General features: G+C 39.6%; 1 protein-coding gene across 2 annotated transcripts in view; it reads right to left on the minus strand.

The window, feature by feature from the left end:
* Positions 1-21,143, minus strand: part of COL5A2 (collagen type V alpha 2 chain) — a 112,205-nt gene that overhangs the window by 52,397 nt on the left and 38,665 nt on the right. Inside the window, exon 2 of one of the 2 annotated variants that reach the window (XM_030486162.1) lies at positions 1,208-1,432. In XM_030486162.1, the coding sequence (XP_030342022.1) occupies positions 1,208-1,432 (225 nt within the window). The remainder of the gene's footprint in view (positions 1-1,207; positions 1,433-21,143) is intronic. The other variant, XM_030486163.1, reaches the window with a different exon arrangement.

A 21,143-nucleotide genomic window follows, 5' to 3' on the forward strand; every position in this document is an offset into this window, starting at 1 on the left:
TAATGATTGACTGTGAAGTCGAAGGAAGCTTTATTACTGACTTCAATACAAGTGATGTTGATGGATCCACACATATTACATGGTATTTTTCAAAAGACAGAGCTGACTGAAGGACTTCTGACCTCTTCTTGTTTGAAAAGCACTCGCAATATCATGTGCCTGCATTCAGAGCCATATATCCACACTAATATCCACAAAAATCCTTTGGAGGAATATTTTATTAATACCTTGAATAACAGTAAGGAATTCTAGAATTTATCCATTCTGCTTTTATATTTTCTGGGTGCATCTTGTTGGTATTGAACTAATGCCACCCAAAATACAGCAGGATGCACCATCTATTTATTAATGCTTGCCACATCTTGCTCCACTGCTCAATTACGCAGGTCCCTGCTACATGCTCTTCATCACTACTTTGTTCTATATTAAATTAATAACAGCAATTATATCACCTGAAGAAACTGCTCTATTATATATAGAATGTAGTTCAATATACAATATTAATGAGCATTAATAGCAAGTTAAGATATTTTCTTTTAGGAAAATTGAGGGGAGATTGCTTTATCCAAGTCCCTGCAGGAATAAGAAAGGAACTGGAAAAGACATATCTTTGAGGTATATAGCAGAAAGTATGCAAAAACAGGGACTTAATACTTCATGCTAATTTTGATTCACATGTCTCGCAAAAGGATCACGTGTCCACGTTTCCACTTTGGGGAAACACTTTATATGTAAACAGTAAAATGTAAACAGTATAATGTTGACATTTATACATCAGCTGGAGGGGCCTCGAGTTGAGCATTTTATTAAAGCATGCACTTATTTTACCATGTATATTTATACAGTAAACGTATCTTTATCTTAATACATTTATTATACATGTCTCTCTTAACATATTTGCCTTTCAGTTTGAGATGAACCACAAAAAGAAGCCAGAATTGAACGTCCTTGAAATATCAAGATGGAATTCAGATCAACCTTTTAGTTATAAAGCCATTTAGGCTCATATCAGATTCATAGTCAGAAGAAAACTGTTTCCAGAGCCAGCTCAAGTGCAACCCAAGATGGAAGATAACTGCCAAGTATCTACTATTTTCAGATTCAAACTTTCACCATGGAAATACTATTAGAAATTTCAGTATCATGAGGTTCCTATTTTTTTGGGCTGTCTCTCCTTTCAAAAAAGCAAACTGGAAAGCAATCTTACCAATGGTGGTGTCAAAATCACGTGTTGTATGGGGACACACAGGACAGCACTCTCCTGGGGGCACCTGTGGGTTCTCACACTCCAGCACATCTTGACACTGGATTTCATCGCAAAGAATAGCTCCGTTGTCACAGACACAAATCTGGCATGGTGAGGGCTTCCAAATATCCCTGTTCAGGTACATCTGGCCATTCTGAGTGCAAGCTATTTCTTCAACATCTTCTCCTGGGATAGGAGAGAAAGAATGTACAACACATTTTCCAAACGTGAAATCAAAGGAGGACTAGGTCTGGACTAGCAAAGAACACATCGGAACATGAGAAGCAGCATCACATACATGAAGAAAACAGTCTACCAGCATGGCTGAAGCTGATATTGAGAACTGTTAAATATCAGTCATCTTAAATGTCTTTCTTATTTTACCACTTTATTTCTTGATCAGAAAGAAGTAAAATACAGTCATCATGGAATGCACAAACCCACCACAGTATTAAATGAACACTGCCTCACAAGTCATTCTGGTATGGATGTCATTCTAGTACTGCTGTCATTCTAGTACTAACTCTGTGTTAAGGAACTCCTGCCATTTTCCTGCTCTTTGTAACTGCTGTGCACGGGGCATTGGAGACGTCTGACTGGGGAGACTTCTACAGCACATACTACCTGCTCCCTGCTGCAGGTAGCTTACACAGCCAGATTTACAACAGCGTTGAACAGACATGGCAGAGTTTGTTGAAAAGAAAAAACCTCATTTATTAGGGTCTTGCTGTAAGGGTAATACCAACACAGAGAATCAAACAGGACAATCAGTCACTGTCCACTGGCAGTAGCAGTCTCCACTGCAAGGGTACTTGTAGCATCATCTCCAGTTGAATGAAGAGAGGCTCAAATCACTTATTTTGCTCAGGTTTTAATAATCCAGATGGCGATGGCCCTACATGATTACCCCAGCAGATGCATAAAATTATTGCTATGGATATAGATGAACTGCAGAACTCACACACAGCAAAACTGTTATACACAGTCCAAAATTATTCTCCTGCCCCCTGGGATACTGCAGAGAAGATTAATCTTACCCATGGGGGAGCTTCTCCTGACCACAGAAACATTCCTATCAAAAACATCTTTGAAACTGGACAATCCATTTAAAAGCATTATCTGAACATTCCCAAACAGTCCTAATTTCTGATACAAGAACAGGAATAGAGGCAATTATATTTATATATGACACATTTCACTAGTCAAAGATCATGACCACTATATTTTAGGAAAACCTGTTATTAGTGTAAAAATTAACAGCTCTAAGCACATAGACAAGTTGCACTGTTCTGTGCATTTCTGTCCCAATTTAAACCAGATGTAATCAGAAAATCACGAAGTAATAAATATGAACAGATTTGGAATTTCAGCTTCATCCCTCAAGTCTAGTTACTCCATCAATGTCAGAGCTCGTAGAAATGGAGCAGATGTGTCATTAACTGTTGCCTGCCATCGCTAACTTCTGCAGCTTTCTAACAGAAACCGAAATCCTAATTTATACCAGGTCAGCTCCTCTCTTCAATTAGTTCAACCAACTGACAAAATGACTCGAAGGGGTGCTGCAGAAGCTCAGGAGGAAATGTTTTCAGTGTGAAGTAAAGACATCAACCAAGTGTGCTGTACAGTCCATTTATGACACTGTGAGAATAATTTTCCAAACTGCAGATCGTATTTTGGAAAGCATTCTTCTCGCCTCTCCCTTGTGTGCATGACATAACGCACTGTCTGACATATTTAGCCTTTTCCCCCCAGATGTCTGGCATATGTTTGTCGTGGTTTGAGCCATGGTCTATGTCTTCCTTAATGTATTACCCGCAGAACTCGCTGTGCTGTTCAGAAGAGCAGCAGTTTGCATAAATGAAATTTCTAAGTTACTGAGCCCAAAGTCAGCATTCTGTCATTACTTCAAATAAACCACATAGCAACTGCTTTGGCATATCAGAGCTGAGCCAGACGGTGACTAGCTTCTGCCTGGGTCGCCTGCTCAGCAGCTAAGGAAGAGGCAGACAAAGGCAGGAGGAAAAAAGCCCATACCAACTTCTGGAAGTGCTCTAAAAGTCTGTTTTACCATCAGATTGCAGATATGCTGATAATAAGGGAAAATAAAAACCCACCACCACCAAAAAAACCCCAAACAAAACTCCAAATGCAAAATGACCAAAAAAGCCCTCAAAAGCAAAACCACCAAAAAAAAAAAAAAAAAAAAAAAAAAACAAAAAAACCCAACCCCAGAATACTGCCAGAAACCACATTTTTAATATTATATATTTTACTTATGGTTGGTGCTTTTAGTTTTTGTTTCTGCTGTAACTGCATTACACAGAGAGCAATCTGAAAAGTACAGCTATTTCAAAGCCAACTCATGCCACACGCACAGTTTGACATTTTACTCTCAGGCCTGAACTGCAGGCATGTTATTGATCATACCTAGGCCAGGAGAGACAGCAAATTGTTCTACCATTTCCTCCCTGGTTTGGAAATCTGCAAGTTTTTTTGATTACAGAGACAAATTCACAAACTCTATGTCACATGTTCTTTCTACTTTTGCAGTTGTAAAACCAGGCACTGAATGGCTTGAGAAGCAGCTTTAGAAATTCTTAATGTGGCAAAAGGATCTGCTAACCCATTAACAAGTACAACTCTAATTGGTATTGGACCTGACAAAAGAATCTACAGGGTTGCGAATCCACTGAAGTCAGTGAAAATGAGTTTCAGAGCAGCCTGCAAATATAAAAGGCAAGGTAGAACAAATATGCTATGATATATTTAAGGACTCATTCACTCAGGAGCTCAGCACAAATGACCTTTGTGAAAAAAGATTTCTATGAAAAGCACAGTAAGTATAATGCAATTATTTTTCTGCTAATATTGATCTGTTGGAGTATCAGTTTTGCTTTAAAGAACTATTTGATCAGAAGACAAACTGTCGGTTATAGCTAATATGCTAAATCATCATACTTGGAGACTACGCACATCTACAGTTTGAAAGAAAAGATCACATCATGTACTGACATTCCCAGGCCCAGTTTTGTGACACCACTGAAATTGTACTAGTTACTGGGGGAGAAACCCCATACAAGCCACTAGATGGCTGTCAAAGCCCATCACTCATCACGAGCAAGTGTCAAAGAAGTTTATGCACATACAAGGCATGCAAGGCACACCCTGCTTGGGCTAGTTATACTGAGCTTGGTTTTCTTTCAGGCAGATTTCTCTCGAGGTTAATTCCACTGCTTAACAAGCCAACAACAGGACAAGTGTTTTAAATAACAGCATAGGAAACCATTTCAATCTCATGCCAGCAGATACGTAATTTTCAAAGCAACACCTGTAAATTCACTGCTGCTCAGTTTGCTGTTGAAAGTCACCCGACATTATTGTACCCTTACTGCTTTAATTAACTTCTGGTTCACATCATGCATGTGTAAAAGACAAGTAAAGACATGGAAAAAAAAAATAAAGATGGAAAACACCACAAGAAAAAGAGAAAATTAGCACGGGGGACACAGCATGGCACAGTGTCTTGAGCAAATATACTTTAAAAGAACAGGGTAAGAAGGGGAAGAAAATAAAGACTACTCCACACATACAAACAGGGAGCCTTGCTGAAGCTGTCCTCCTAAGGTCTTATTCTTCCTTGCAGAAATATCCCCAAAGGTGCAAACTATAGTCTCCTGTTACCCGTCTCTGCTTATAGACAACTTAATGTGGGAGCAGTCAACCACCATTATGTCAGCTGAGGAGATGGCAGGTGTATGATGGAAGGGAATACAGCTCTCAGTTCCCTACTTGGGGAAAAAAATGGCCCGAGCAAAACTTGCAGATACATAGGTTTTCTGCACACATGAACAACTGTGGTTCACAGATGAAATGGTAAGGGACAGGAAAGGATTTCATGAGAAAGCAGCTCCATTACATGGCATTTTTACTAGTCCCACCAATGCAATAATTAAAGGAGCCTAACGGCTGATAGACCTACAACATTAGAAAATATAGTCTGACAAAGGCAGAAAAGATGCTTACTGGTATTGAACACACAGTGTGCTAGTTTTATGCTTTCTTCTGCCAAGAGGGACTTCTTGATACATCCTGTAACCAAACCCCAATGCTTTTACACTGCTTAACATAAAAAGACTGGAACAGAGGAGCTATAATTATTTAATGAAAAAGTGATAGAAACAAAACGGCTTTAAGCTGAAAGAAGGTAGATTTAGATTAGACATTAGGAAGAAATTCTTCCCTGTGAGGGTGATGAGACACTGGACACACGTTGCTCAGAGAAGCTGTGGCTGCTCCATCCGTGGCAGTGTTCAAGGCCAGGTTGGATGGGGCTTGGAGCAACCTGGTCTAGTAGAAGGTGTCCCTGCCCATGGCAGGGGGGCTGGAACTAGATAAGCTTTAAGGTCCCTTCCAACCCAAACCATTCTATGATAATTCTATGATGATGAAAACAGCTGGTGCATTTAGCTTTTCAGCCTCTCTTTGACATCCTGATGCCAGTTTGTGAAAAGTGTAAGAAAATAAAAGATTACATAGATACACTGATTTTTAAGTTTTTTAAAAAAAATCTAGAATATGAAAAGCCAATTTATGATTCAAGTTATGAATTACAAAGTTTAATCCTGCTGACTCACAAAGCAGAGGTGCAGAAGTAAATCAAAGTGAAAGATGATACGTGCTAACAACCATTTTGCAGATGTACTGTTGTGCATGTGTGCAGACTGCCAAGAAAGGGACAAGAGGAGCTTGGTGTTAATAATTTTTGATTGTCAGCCTGTTGCAACAATAATGTAAGGCTTGATCCAGTTCTCATTAAATCAATGGAAAAAACCCGCTCATTTACTCCAATAAGAATCAGCCTGCTTGTTTTGTTTGTCTTTTGATAACTTTTTTTTTTGGAGCAGTAATAAACGAAGCATTATCCAAATTACCACACCATGCAAATTATAATGTAAACACCAATTATTCTGAAAATCAGATACTTTTCAAGAGCACTGATAAATACAAGACCTATTTTGCATTTGTTGCACAGATACAATTTATGTTAACAATGATTAATACACAATTTACCTTAAGTACTTTATAGCTACATACACAAGGATGGACCTGGAAGCCCTTGCTAATAAAAGGCTGAACTGCTCCACAGTTCACTTAATATGAAATATTTGATTCTCAATATTAAATCAAATTTGCATTCAGACATTTCAATTCAGGATACAGGATGCATCTCAGTGAACTTCAGATAACAGCTACAGTACAACAATGCACTTAAGTCCAAATAACTCCATGTTCTCTTGGAGACACCGACCACTAATAAGGTCTGTAGTACATTGCTAGTTTACCAAGAGTTACAGAAGATGAATGTTCTCTCGGTGGCTTCAAATTCACTTAAAGTCTCCCTGCACACCCAAGAGAGTAAGCAATGAATGACACACAGAGATTCATCAAGAGTATCATGCAGACGATTTATTAATCACAGGACTGTCTAAAAGAATAACTAGCACAGATGTTCATTGAAAATTGACTTTCTCAAAGTCTGTGGCTCTGTGTTGGTTTATGCCAGCTGAAGGTCTGGTTGAACATTTCATTTTGAAATTCCTCTGTGGCTTCCTAAGGAAATTAGGCTTATGCGATCCCACTGGCTGTGCTGTGACATCTGTGTCTCCAAGCCCATTTGATTCCAGTGGCTAATTTCAGCTAAGTTTGACAGAGACCTTGTGAAAGAACAGGTCACTAAAGACAACTGTGCTCCTGCAAATTTTGTGAGCGTAGGCAGTTAGGAAGAAAAGGGAGTTCCAAGTTAGTGCACCACGAAGGCTCCCTTGCAAAACAAGTGGATGCTGACAAATCCCTTTCGTTACACTTCCGGGAATGCGCACAGCCACACTGTTTAAAACACAAACCTGAGCAAGAAACCAGGTTTCATCAGAACTGTCTCTTGGGAAAAGAAGTGAGCTTTTTCATCCATTCTGTTCAGTTTCTACTTAAAAAAATCCTAGAGGATAATTTTCAAAGCTGACAATAAATGTTTTTAAAAGCATTCCACATATTGAAAGTTGCTGAATGGTTTTAATTCCAAATGAATTTTCAATGCAATTGATGTGGTCAGCCCTCTAGACAAGGAGTGGCAACCCTCTGTGCCTTGTTTTAGAAGCAGAAAAGTCCCAGGGTGTTCTTCTAAATGATGTAGGCAATTTTAAAACATGTATTTTAGGACTGGAAAATTACAGACTCAACTGTTTTTCCTGCAGAGTCCACAAATAATGTTAAGTATGAATAAATATTGCTAAGTATCAAGATGCAAGTTAGCTCCCAAGCAGAGACTTAATTAACTGTTAAAATCGCTATAGTAGTTAACCAGAGCCGTACTAAAGACATACACTTCATGGCTGGCTAGTCACTTCTGGCTGGCACTAAGGGGAGGGAGTTTACCCTCTGAGACTCATTAAGCAATAAAATCCAACCTTCAAGCTCTAAACAACAGTCCAGAGGCAGAAAGCAACAGCAAAACAATATACCCTGACTCAACAGAAGTGATCTCCCAGGTGAAGGGCTGTGAGTGTGATCTGGCAACTGGGTTTTGTCTCTTCCAGAAAATTGAGTCAAAATAAATAATTCTGATTTCCACTCAGCATTATGACCCCAGATTTGGCTGGACAGGGAAAACTGAAAAGGAAAAGCTATGCTTAGAATATCGTGAGACACCTCTGAATGAATTCTAAATTAACATCTGAAGTTTACTACTGCTGCTCCACTGTTTCCTTAACTGGGTGGAAACAATACTATCCTTTATTTGGTTTGGTAGTCTGTATTTCCCCAACTCACAGGTTTATGTATTTATATCTCTATCAGTGCAAATAGGAGTTCTGCTTACCTTTTTATGGATAAAGTTAATTTCCAATACAGAATAATCAATAACAATGCTTTTATTAACAAGACTTGACACATGCTGGATATGAAGGCAGAATATACTGGGATCCCTTCCAGTAAAAAGGATTTCTCTTGCTGGTCCCACAGCACTATCCAATATTTATCAATATACTACTCAATTCCATAAGAGCATCTAATGATGTTGCATCTGCATATGAACCACACTGGTCCTGAGCTATTGAGCAAGACTCAACCCCTTTAAACACCCTGTTTTAAGCTACAGACAGGACAGGGAACTATGCAGCAGCAACAGTTTGCTGAGAGATGGGTCAGGCAGGTCCTTTTCTGTTGGTTTGTCCACAGTCTTAGATGTGAATACTTCAAAAGCAGTTAAACAAACTCACTAGAGTTATCCCATGAATAAGGTTAGATGTAGACTGTTACTACTTTGTTTTTCTCTCCACTCTGGTTCACAAGTAGAATGGCCGGACATATTGCTCAGTGCCTGCAGGAGGATAGCGTGAAGGACAGAGTTTGAAGAGCCTGATCTGCCAGCAGTGTTTATATAAATGCTTTCAGATGACAGCAATCAAGCTGTCATACAGCAGGAAAAAGAATTACTTCCGAACGTCTGCTGCACATAGATAGTTATGGGGAGGCATTCAGGGCATGCCTGAGAAAACACTGCTGCAGATTTCAGCAGCTGAGGCAAATCAGTCGAAAGCTGAAGGCAGTAGTGGGGTGCCTGGTCTCTGCTGGAGCCTACATGGCCACAGACACCCTCCTTGAACTTTGTCATACAAGGGAGTTACAGTGAAGTCAGTTCAGCTACAGCTGCCTGTACCACAGTCCTCTTCCTGACTCACTGCAGAAAAAGCCTAAAAAGAGTGCTTATCATGGCCAATCATTATGTTTCATTATTTCAAAAGAGGCTTGAGGCAACAGAGATCATTTGTTTTTCTAAGCAAACTGTTGGAGCACATTCTTGACTCTGGGATGACATTTTTAAGCAGAATCACTTTCATTTGCATGAGGAGAGGCTGGTCCCACAGAAACAGCAGATTCTTTTGGCGGGAAGCTTACAAAGAGAACGTGCAGCAAGAGATTCTGTCAGTGGAGGCAGAACAGGGTCAGGGCTCAGCACTGCTGAATGCTCAAAAGTTTGGCAATACAGGCACTGTCTATACAACTAAAGCAGAATTAAAACTGCAATTAGCACATTTCCTAAAATGTAAGAGGCTTCATTCTGGAAGCAAACATGCCCCAGTGGTGGGAATTCTGCCCAAGCTGCTGCTACTGCTAATTAAAGCAAATCTTATCAGGACACAAGGAACTGTGCCTGATGCATTTAAACCCAAGTCTAAACCAGGAAGATTACAATGAAAATGTAATATTCTGCTACTGCCTACTTTGGCTCACTGTTCTGGAATCCATGAATTTTAGTCTTTTAGTCTTCCAAAATCCAGTCTTGGACTGCTATGCATCAGTAAAAAACAATGCATTTTGGCTGTGAAGAACATTCTCTCAGCTGCCTCCTGTGCCAGTGTCAGCGAGACACGGTTTCCACTCACAGTACATTTGGATTCCTGTAGTAAATCTATCTGCGATTCACAAGAAGACATCTTGGTTGTCTAGCCAGAAACCGACCGCCCAAGCAACTAGCTGTGCAGGATAAGATTGCACCATGTCAGCTAGGTTCTGAAATAACCATTTCTTGATGGTCCCAACACTGATCCTTGAGTGGTTTAGAGGTGGACTTGGCAGTACTATGTTAACAGTTGGACTTGATCTTAAAGGTTGTGTCCAACCTAAACGATTCCATGATTCTATGATTACCTAACCCCAGCTGGACTTTGAACTCCCAATCACTACTCTCTGAACTTGATAGCCCCACCAGGTTTTCATTCACGTACTGAATATGGGACTGAATAGAATCATAGAATAGTAAGGGTTGGAAAGGACCTTAAGATCATCTAGTTCCAACCCCCCTGCCATGGGCAGGGACATCTTGCACTAAACCATGTGGTCCAAGGCTCTGTCCAACCTGGCCTTGAACACCGCCAGGGATGGAGCATCCACAACCTCCCTGGGCAACCCATTCCAGTGCTTCACCACCCTCACTGTAAAGAACTTTTTCCTTATATCTAATCTAAACTTCCCCTGTTTAAGTTTGAATCTCTTCTCCGCCCAACCTGTAGCAGTGCCTGGGATTGCCCCGACCCAGGTGTAGGACCTTACACTTGGCTTGGTTAAACTTCATAAGGTTGGCATCGGCCCACCTCACAAGCGTGTCAAGGTCCCTCTGGATGGCATCCCTTCCCTCCAGCATATCAACCGAACCACACAGCTTGGTGTTGTCGGCAAACTTGCTGAGGGCGCACTCAATCCCACTGTCCATGTCGCCGACAAAGATGTTGAACAGGACCGGTCCCAACACCAATCCCTGAGGGACACCACTTGTTACAGGTTTCCAACTGGACATCGAGCCATTTACCACAACTCTTTGCGTGCGGCCATAGAGCCAGCTTTTTATCCACCGAGTGGTCCATCTATCAAATCGATGTCTCTCCAATTTAGAGACAAGGATGTCATGCGGGACAGTGTCGAACGCTTTGCACAAGTCCAGGTAGATGACGTCAACTACTCTGCCTCTATCCATCAGTTCCGTGGCTCCATCACAGAAGGCCACCAAATTGGTCAGGCAGGATTTCCCCTTAGTGAAGCCATGTTGGCTGTCACCAACCACCTCGTTGTTTTTCACGTGCCTTAGCATGTTTTCCAGGAGAAATTGTTCCAAGATTTTGCCAGGCACAGAGGTGAGGCTGACTAGTCTGTAGTTTCCCAGGTCTTCCCTTTCTTGAAAATGGGGGTTATATTACCCTTCTTCCAGTCATCGGGAACTTCACCTGACTGCCATGATTTTTCAAATATGATGGACAGTGGTTTAGCAACTTCATTCACCAGCTCCTTCAGGACCCGTGGATGGATTTCATCAGGTCCCATGGACTTGTGCACGTTCAGGTTCTTAAGATGGTCTCGAACCTGATCCTCTCCTACAGTGGGCCTAAGGTCTTCATTCTCACAGTCCCTGCATTTGCTTTCCAAGACTTTCGTGGTGTGGTCAGAGCACTTGCTGGTGAAGACTGAGGCAAAGAATTAACTGAGAACCTCAGCCTTCTCCAAATCCATGGTAGCCAGTTCTCCTGATAGCTTCCGGAGAGGGCCCACGTTGTCCCTAGTCTGTCTTTTATTTGCTACATACCTATAGAAGCCTTTCCTGTTATCTTTTACATCCCTTGCCAAACTTAATTCTAGCTGGGCCTTAGCTTTCCTAACCTGGTCCCTAGCTTCCCGGGCAATGCTCCTGTATTCTTCCCAGGCCGCCTGTCCTCGCTTCCACCTTCTATAAGCTTCTTTTTTCCCCTCTAAGTTTCCTCAGCAGCTCCTTGTCCATCCATGGAGGTCTCCTGGCCCTCCTGCTGCACTTTCTTCTAGTCGGGATCCAACACTCTTCAGCACGTAGCAGGTGATCCTTGAATATCGATCAGCAGCCTTGGGCCCCCCTGCCCTCTAGGACTGTATCCCATGAAACCTTACTAAGGAGGTTCCTGAAGAGGCCAAAGTCTGCTTTCTTGAAGTCCAGGGCAGTGAGCCTGCTGCATGCTCTTCTCACTGTCCTGAGGATCTCAAACTCAACCATCTCGTGATCACTAGAGCCAAGGCTGCCCTGGAGCGTCACATTTCCAACCAGTCCCTCCCTGTTGGTGAGCACGAGGTCCAGCATGGCACCTCTCCTTGTCGGCTCCTCTACTGCTTGAAAGAGGAAGTTGTCTTCCACACAATCGAGGAACCTCCTGGATTGCTTGTGCTGGGCCGTACTGTCCCTCCAACAGATGTCACGATGGTTGAAGTCCCCCATGAGGACAAGGGCCTGTGAGCGTGAGGCTGCTCCTATCTGTCTGTAGAGCGCTTCATCCACAGAGTCCTCTTGAACAGGCGGCCTGTAACAGATCCCCACCGTAATGCCCCACATTGATGTTTTCCCTTTGATCCTGACCCACAAACACTCTGTTACCTCATCACCCGTCCCCAGACAGTTCCATACTCTCCAGCCTATCACTGACATAGATAGCAACACCCCCTCCCCGTCTGCCTGGCCTGTCTTTTCTTAACAGCCTGTAACCTTCCATTCCGACACTCCAGTCATAGGAGCCATCCCCAATTTGCATACGGATGCTATGGGAGCTGGCATCAAAAGCCTTTCTAAGTAAAAGGTAAACAGCAACAACTGCTCTTTCTTTGTGCACCAAGCCAATTACCTCATTGTAGAAGGCAATCAGATTCAACCAGTTCAATAGCAAAAAGGAAAATCCATTAAATGGATAGCCCCTAACTGCAGTCTGATCTTCTCTGCACCCATCTATCCAAACTCTTAAGAAGTACCACTGTTCTAGCCTCACCTACGCTGTAATATGCAAAGTCTAACTGATAAAATAACCATGCAAAAGAACTATTTTGCTTTCCTTGTTTTGTAGCATTTAGCTCCTTTGAAGTTACACAAAATGTGTATGGATGTCTTGCCTTATTACATTTAAAAGAAACACACTTGCTGCTGCCCAAACATCCTCGTTCTTTGAAGCTATACACATCAAAGTTCAATAGAAACATATCATTACACATTGCCTTTTCCACAAAGCTTTTCTACATTGTGGTTTGCAAAGTGGACTCGTGTAATGCCCTAAATGTATCCTTGCTGCTAATATCTCCCTCTTTTTCACATAAAAATAAAGATTTGTAATTAGTAAGAAAATTCAGTTCCATAATTAAAAATCCTTGCATTCCAACAGGCTTAGCATTTCAAACTGAAGTGAAAACTACCCAGTGTTTGGGTGGAGTAGTATTATGAGTGTGCTGGAAAGCTATACTCATAATATGCTGTTTGTACAGCAAAGCTATTCATTTGCTGAAACTCTGGGCTTCTGAGAAATTAAAAAGGAATGGCAAGCAAGAAAGTCTGCAAAAATTCAGGAATAAACCCTCTCTTTTCTGCTACCATTACCTTTACCACACTTCAGACAGCTCAGTCAGCAAGTTCTAGTTTCAAGATGACATGGAACAGGCTTTGGCAACCCTCAGGGCTGCTTTCTACACAGCACAAAGGGATGAACGTTATAAAGAGGCAGCCTAGTTTTAAATGCAATCTAAAGTCAATCACACGCATGTGCATGAGGAAGAGACAGTGATTTAGGTGAGTCTATGCCCGAGAGAGAGTTTTACTTCTACACAAGTTAAACTTATTTATTACTTACAGATATAGGAGCAGTTTCCTTCTTTCAGTGCATAAAAGTAACAATGTCAGTAAGTAACAAGTGAGTAGAGCTCAGTTCATTTAAATGAACAGGTTAGGGATAAGAAAATCTTTTGAGACTGAATGTGAAAGTAAGGCAATTAGCACTGGTTGGGAATTTTTCTACTTTTTTTTTTTTTTTGATGCTGTTGGAAAGCGCTGAATTACTGACATACCAAGGAAGGTGTCTTTATTAGATACATCCACTTGAAAACCTTCCCCTTCATTTTCCGGATGTCTGGAATGACTTATTTCAGTCAAGAAAACATCAGGGTTTGTTAAAGAGAAATTTATACCAAAAAAGCCTTGTAAAAAACATCCCAATCAAGCTGAGGAAAAATGTTTTCATTGACCTGACCCAATTTTATCTTTTTCATCATTACTGAGTCATGAGACATGTTGCAGGTTGCCTCAATTCATCTGGACTGGCTAGGAAAAAGCCAGATATTTATAAGCAGCACTCTGTCCTAGCAGAGGGTGGTGGTTCTTTACTGCAACTTCCAGCATGTCTTAAAGTAGACTCTCAAATTTGCACACCAACATACTTTAATTCCTACTAGGAGAAGAATAGAGCTAGGGCAGGGGAAAAATATCCTTACTCCATTTTGAGAATGTTGTATAAAACACTTCATTAAATTTAAGAAGGAAGTTTAAACAAAACCCCATTTCTTGTTTTGCCTTTATGCAACAGTAGAAAATAGTAGCATTAACCTTGTTAATGTTAGTAAGGCATTAATGTTAATAAGGCATCATAAGAAAAATCCAGTGTGAAAGAAGAATTAGAGGTATCTTTGCCTATCTGGAGACTCTCTGTTACTGCATTATGCATTTGAATACAGGCATTTTTTTTTTTATTTCAATTTCATTTTTAACTGCGCTTTGGTACTGTCCCGATTCTTGGTCCATACATATGAAAAATCAGCATAAAACCCCCTCAAACTGAATGTTAAAAAAAAACCCAGAAAGGTCAGCAAAGAAGAAATCCTACCCACCCTGTCATTTAGATGCATAACGTTGACAGAGGTTTTTTAAAAAGATACATACCAGCCATTACTTTGCTCTCCTGCAGGATTATGGTTTCTGGGACAGAGGAAATTAAAAGCTTTCCTGCAGGCTCTCTTGCTCTTATTCATTGGTTATCATTCCATACTTCAGGGATGAAGCATTATGAACTTCTGTCAGGCAAATAGTCCATACTAAAAAGGTTTTGAATGAATTAAAATTCAAGTAGGGATGCATAGTTTAAAACAAACCAGCTGTCATCACCTCCAGCTACTGCTTGCTTTGAACTTGATCTACTTTTTATTTCCCTTAGTTCCTCCTTTCAAAACTACTTTATCATTTTCCGGATCTTTTTAATTTTATCCTACTATTGTTTCTTTGATATGAGCCTTTAAAAGCCCAAGAAGGCAGCATCCAAGTTACAAGAACACTTTTTCCAAAGCAATGGCTCTACAAATACTGACATCTTTTTGCACCAGTTCACTCTCACAGCAGAGTTAGGAGCTGCAATCAGGTGCACATAAATGCACAAAATACAGAAAGGCTGTTTACTTTCCCTTTTGTAAAAGACTGAAAATCTGTGTGGGGTTGAAAGAAGCATCCATGCTTAAGGGATGTAGTGCAGATACTAGACTCGAGATAACTTTTCAGGAACAACTCAGAGTATGTGGGGCACTCTAGCGTGTGACTATGCCCCATTGCTAGTATAGTCTTTTCATTGCACTCAGAAATCTGTATAAACAACATAGGGAATCCTGACTTACAACTGGGCTTGTATGTGACCAAACTCCATTTGGTCTTTGAAGTGGAAGTTACCAGCTGGAAGCTGGAATCCTGCACATCATCTTCAACTCGGTTTAACAATGAAAATATATGCCTTAGTCTACCTATCTACAAAACTACACTACAGTAGTACATACCCAGCTGAAAACAAAAAAAAAAGGATTGCCCTTTTTTTACAATTACTTAGTCTTCAGTGCTATTAAATGATAAGCTTTCGGGGACAGAGTCATCAATCAATCAAAAGACACCCATTAATGTCAATGGGCTTTAATCTCATGCAAAGCATTACTGTGTTACATTTAGAGGAACTGAAATTTCATGATGCATAGCATCACTTCAGCTCCTTATAAACACTTTTCAGTGTAGCTTTTTTCTATAAGGCAGTAGATCAGTATTAGGTGACTATTTGTGGTACAGGAAATGTTATCACCAATCACATCTTTCACACAGTAGAGTGCAATACAAGCAACAAATAAAAACAGCCTAATTACTTCTTTTCAACTTTACAGTTTAGGACTTTTTGTAAAGGACCTAAAGATCCTCTTCAGGGCCCTGTGGGTAAAGAATTATCACAGGGTTTGCATTTAAATGATATTCTGTGATTGAAGCAGCCTGACATACAAACATGACACAAGTCCATTCAGCAGCTCTCTGGTATTTTTCAAGTGACTCCCTGGAGAAGTTCAAATAATGTTTTGCTTGCTTCAGATATACTCCAACTTACCACAGGCTCAGCCGAGCCTTTCAAGGTCTTACTATTTTTATCTCAAAGAGCATCTACATTTCCTATATTTTTATGTTCCTAATTTCATTTTCTGAACCTAAAAACCCTTCCACTTCATCTTTTTCCTCCAAACCCAAAAATCCTCCGTTTCTTTCTCTAAGAAAACAAACCATATTTTTCCTTTACTTCACTACCATACGTATCTTTCAGTGTTACATCAAGAAGATACCTTAACATTACAATTTCCTATTCAAGAACTGCTCAATAAAATTTTGTAAGTATCAATATCAGAATATTACAATCTCTAAAAGCATCGCCAAAAGGTACTCACATTTCTTATACTTGAAGAAAAAGGCTGGAAATATGGTGTTCCATTCTCAGCTGATTCAGAGAGTCACAGCCTTGAAAAGTCAGTAACCGTCAGTCAACTGGATCTTCTCCAGTTTACAGCAGCTACAGATTTTGACTTTCAATCCCTTGATTAGCATCTGGGGTTTTTTTTACATAGGTATCTATCGCTCTGTTCCAAGGAAGTTCTCAGAGGATTAGAAATAGCTGGCATCTATCCACAAAGTGCACTAGAGGTTTGTGATAATTTCCAGAGCAGTGTCCCATTTTATTCACACTAGTGAAGAAATGTAATATTGCCACTGTCCTTTCCCACTAACTCCTTCTCCACCAGTGGTCTGTGATAATGTAGCCTCATGCAGCTACTCCCAACAACCTTTCGTGCAAGTAAGGCCAAATATGTCACCACCATATTATTTTAAAATATCACTAATTTTACCAGGTTATACCTGGAATCAAATTCATTAAAGGGTTGTTAAATATATTTTCTAAAATAAAATGCACTACAGGAAATAAAGAGTGACTATTTCAGTCACTGAAGATGTACACCAATGGTTATTTCAGACTGACAGGGCACCCTCAGGGCTGAGTGGGTGTACAAAGTATGAGATGCACGATTGATCTGCACATACACAGGGGCAAGATATGAACAAGCCAGGCTGTATCATATGTGCAGCAAGACCAAGCTCCTGTCATGCCAGGCAGGACTGCCATGCGTGTGTGCTGTGCCCAGACCTTCCAACACTCAATGAATGGCCAGTACTCAAAAGCAGCTTCTAACAGTCTTCAAGCATAACATGAACTGCTAACACACCAATGCATATCTCCTTGGTAGAGTGCTTTGCTGCCTTTTCAAAAAATAATGTGAGAGTTCAGACTTTGTAATGTTGCAACATATACTAGATGCATGTAATAACAATAATAAAATAAAAAAAATTCCACTCCTAGACCACTCACATGACTTTTTGCATACCTTCAGCAGGCCTTTATCCCTGAGTTGGCAACGGCATATGAATGAATTTTTCTCTATTTTTATTCACCAGGGCCTTATTCAGAGTTTAAAGCAAAATCCTCCAAGGCTTATGGTCTCCTAATATCTACCTATTGTCATGAATCTAACTATTAAACGTGGCAAAGACAACAGACAGAACTGCATTAAATGAGCAAAAGAGGAAAGCAGACAAATTTTCACAGACTAAATATACAGAAAGTCACCCTCAGTTTGTGCGAACAGGTACAGTTGCACTGAAATTAACAGATCAACATCACCTCTGACAGACTCCCACTGTCTACAATCACTCTTCAGTAGAGTCATCTGCAGCACCGTTTTTTAAACAAGTGCCTATGTAGCTATTCTGACAGCTGCAGAATGATGCATGTCTAAGTGTGATCCTCTTGTGTTTTAACCCTGAAGAACTACCAAAATTGGTGAACCAGGGAAATCTAAAAAGGAATACAGCTTTTTGCCTCTGGCAACAAGATATGCATGAATTCATGTATTAATGGCATGGTATCAAAAAGGGAAAACTATGCTACATAAACCTCATTCTTATCATGTCCATAACTGCGCTCCTGTATGTTACAGGTATTGAAGAGAGGAGACTATTTTTGTAGTGATAAGTCTGACAAGAAAAGATAATAACCACTTTACTGGAAACAGATTGTTTACACTGCTATGCTATAGATAAAGTTGTGTCAGCATTTCCATAAAAGGCCTCCTTGTTTACAGAAGTTTTCAAGCTGGCAGGCAGTATTTCTACCTCAACTAACAAAATACAATCCCAGGAATAACCTGGAAAAACTGGAGAAAAACTCATTCTTGAGCCAGCATTGGAAAAGGGAGAAGAGAGGTGTTTGTGGGGGCAGACTGACAGCAAAACTGATAGTATCCCAGCAGTTCACTGATTTCTACCAGCAACCAGTCACTGTGCAAGACCATATCTTGGTCTTCTTCTGTGGACATTCATGGCACAACTGCAGTGATTTCACTGATGCAGAATCATAACGCATGTCATCTCTAATATATGCACAAATAGGCATATCTAATACATATATTTTATGAATAGCTGTAAACCAAGGATAATACCTGTTAGAAACTGAAAATAACACAGATAAAATAGCCATTTGTGACAGACAGAAAAGGTTAGGTCCTGAAAAAAATTTAAAAAAGAATCTGTCTATTGGATGAGCTGACACAGATTTAATTTCTGCTGAAACAAACCCCAAATTAACAAACAACACTCAGATACATTTCAGAAAACATTAGTTCAGCTTTGTCCTTCCCAAAAGCACATAACTGTTTTGATCTAGAACTGATGATTATCTAGAATAATGTAGTGCATGTATGCTAACTGTATCTATTGAAAAGGAATGATTTTTTTAAGACCTATGTAAAAAGTAAATATAACAATGCTTCTCTTGTCACTCAGTTCTGGATCTAACACAGAATTTAACATTATAGTTTAGATCCCTCTAATTTAACAATCACAAAAACATTTTTTAACTTCATCAAATTTGGGTCAGGCTCTCCTTTGTACACTTACACAATTCACTTTACATTGACTAGTGCTCTCTTCTCCTTGTGCTAGAAGCTTTGGGGTATTCGAATTTCCTCCTGTATTTGGACCACAAATCCTTTCTTCACAAGGAATTTGCTCACTGCTTGACAGGGGATTTTCTGACAGGGTTTATTTGTGGTTGATGGGGTGTTTGGAGTTTTTTACTGTTGCAGAAGGCACTGAAAATGAATTAAACACTGTCAATGTGACAGATTAAATTTGTATCAGATGCTGTGAGCTACTGCAGTTAATCATATATAAAACGTGAGAATATACAAAGTGCAACAAAGGTTACACTCACCTAAAGCTTGGTAATAGCAATTTTATACCTATAAAAACATAAATATAAAAATATTAAATTAGATAAGATGTAAATTATATAGATATACACACATATATATATAATCATGGAAAACCCAGGTCAATTAAGTGATTGGAAATCCCCTAAAAATGCAGTTTTTGGAAACTAGAAGACTGTTGCTTTGGTTTTGAGTGAATGAGTAATCAAACTGATCACTGAACTCTGTAGCATTTTGGCACAGGTGTAGCATCCTGTACAGTTCTGTATTAGCAAGTATGAACACAATAAATTGATACAAATTTGTGCTCACTTTGGGGCACAGGGTGAATATTTCCTGTTGATCTACTGTAGGATAAAGGTGGAGAAGTTTATGCCCAAGATGAGATGCACCCCTCTGTGCAAAGCTGATAAAATGCTTATTACATTAAAAAATGCTCTGATTTGATTTTAATACAATACTCATTGATTTAGAAATCCAGTAATTTAAAACTACTATGGAGTATGTTTTGCAGTTTTTCCTCATTTAAATTTCTTCTACCAGGAGCAAATACATGAAGTGAAAATGTGCCTTTCTTCAACATCAGGAGTAAGTCTGACTTAGTGCTAAAAATACATTATGCCAAAACAGAGACTAATCCTTGGGCACTACAACTACTTTTTTAAAATAAATATCTAGTCATATTTCAGCAGACAGTGATTTGATACACCTGTATCAACAAGGTTTGGAGATGCAAAATATCCTTCCAACGTATTAGGAGAAAAACGTAAGTTATATGGTTTCAAGGCTAATCCACACAGCACAGTTCCACGTGTTTGGCTACACCATTTCAACAAACAGTTATAAATAAATTGTGCTCAGAAGCAAACCTCACTTTGAGGTATTCCTTGGATATCAACACTTCAAGAATATAAACAGCCTTGATGTTTCAGGGCTCTTTACGCTTTTGATACTAAGCAGAGCAACATAGTTTACACACAATGCAGGTTATAATTCAAATATAGCAACTTACAAAAGCACATAGCTCAGAGATTGCTTGTTGTACACTTTATAGAATCTTTCCAATAAACCAGAAAGGTGACTGCCGAGTGACATGCAGTTATGGCATTAACAAAGAAGTAATAATAAATAAGCAAAGTCAATTCTAAAAAATGATCTTGCCAAGCTGCTGAGTATCTGGCCATTCAAACTAGTTAAAAATCTTAATTTTCTTCAATTTCAAATAAAAGCCCCAGAAATACCTCTACTCATTAGTTTCTATTTGTTCACCAGAAAAATACACAATCTCTAAATATTAAAAAAAATTGCATTATTTCATGGTTGCTAAAGATCAAACTGAAATTATAACAGTGTAAAATCATTCTTAGATGCTGGCATTTATTGAGTCTACAACCTGCCACATGGATTAAAAGCTTTGGCTTGGTATATATCAGCTCTGTACACCATTAGAAATATCCATAGAAACCATGTTCTCCACAATGACTATTCAGCATTTTGTAATTACATTTCAAGATCTGATTCAAATGATATCTCAGTTAATGGTGTTAACCTAATCTTTTCTGAACTACTATGTTTGTGGGCCACACATTGCTCATTTTTAAAGAAACAATATGTAATTAAAACTAAGCACATTGATTGGATTCTGAACACACTAAATTATTTGCCTCAAAAATAATTTCAATTCTGTATAATTTCTCAGTTGTTTTGTTTATTAAACTTAAATACTTTTATGTCTTGCATCTACAATTTAACGTCATTTACTTGAGATATGGAATTCTTCTACAAATCTTGCCTGAAGACTTGTTTGCCCCCACTGGAGGTTATCTTCCATGCAATTAGAATTAGAAGAAGTAGTTACAAAAATGACAGAAGGCAGGAGCAGAGAAAGATCACTGGAGATAGATCTCTTGTGTGAGACCTGCACATTCATGCCTCATTGCACTTGGTTTAGCAGCAGTTCCAAGAC

The sequence above is a fragment of the Strigops habroptila genome, chromosome 5 (assembly GCF_004027225.2).
Source record: "Strigops habroptila isolate Jane chromosome 5, bStrHab1.2.pri, whole genome shotgun sequence".
Lineage (NCBI taxonomy): Eukaryota > Metazoa > Chordata > Aves > Psittaciformes > Psittacidae > Strigops > Strigops habroptila.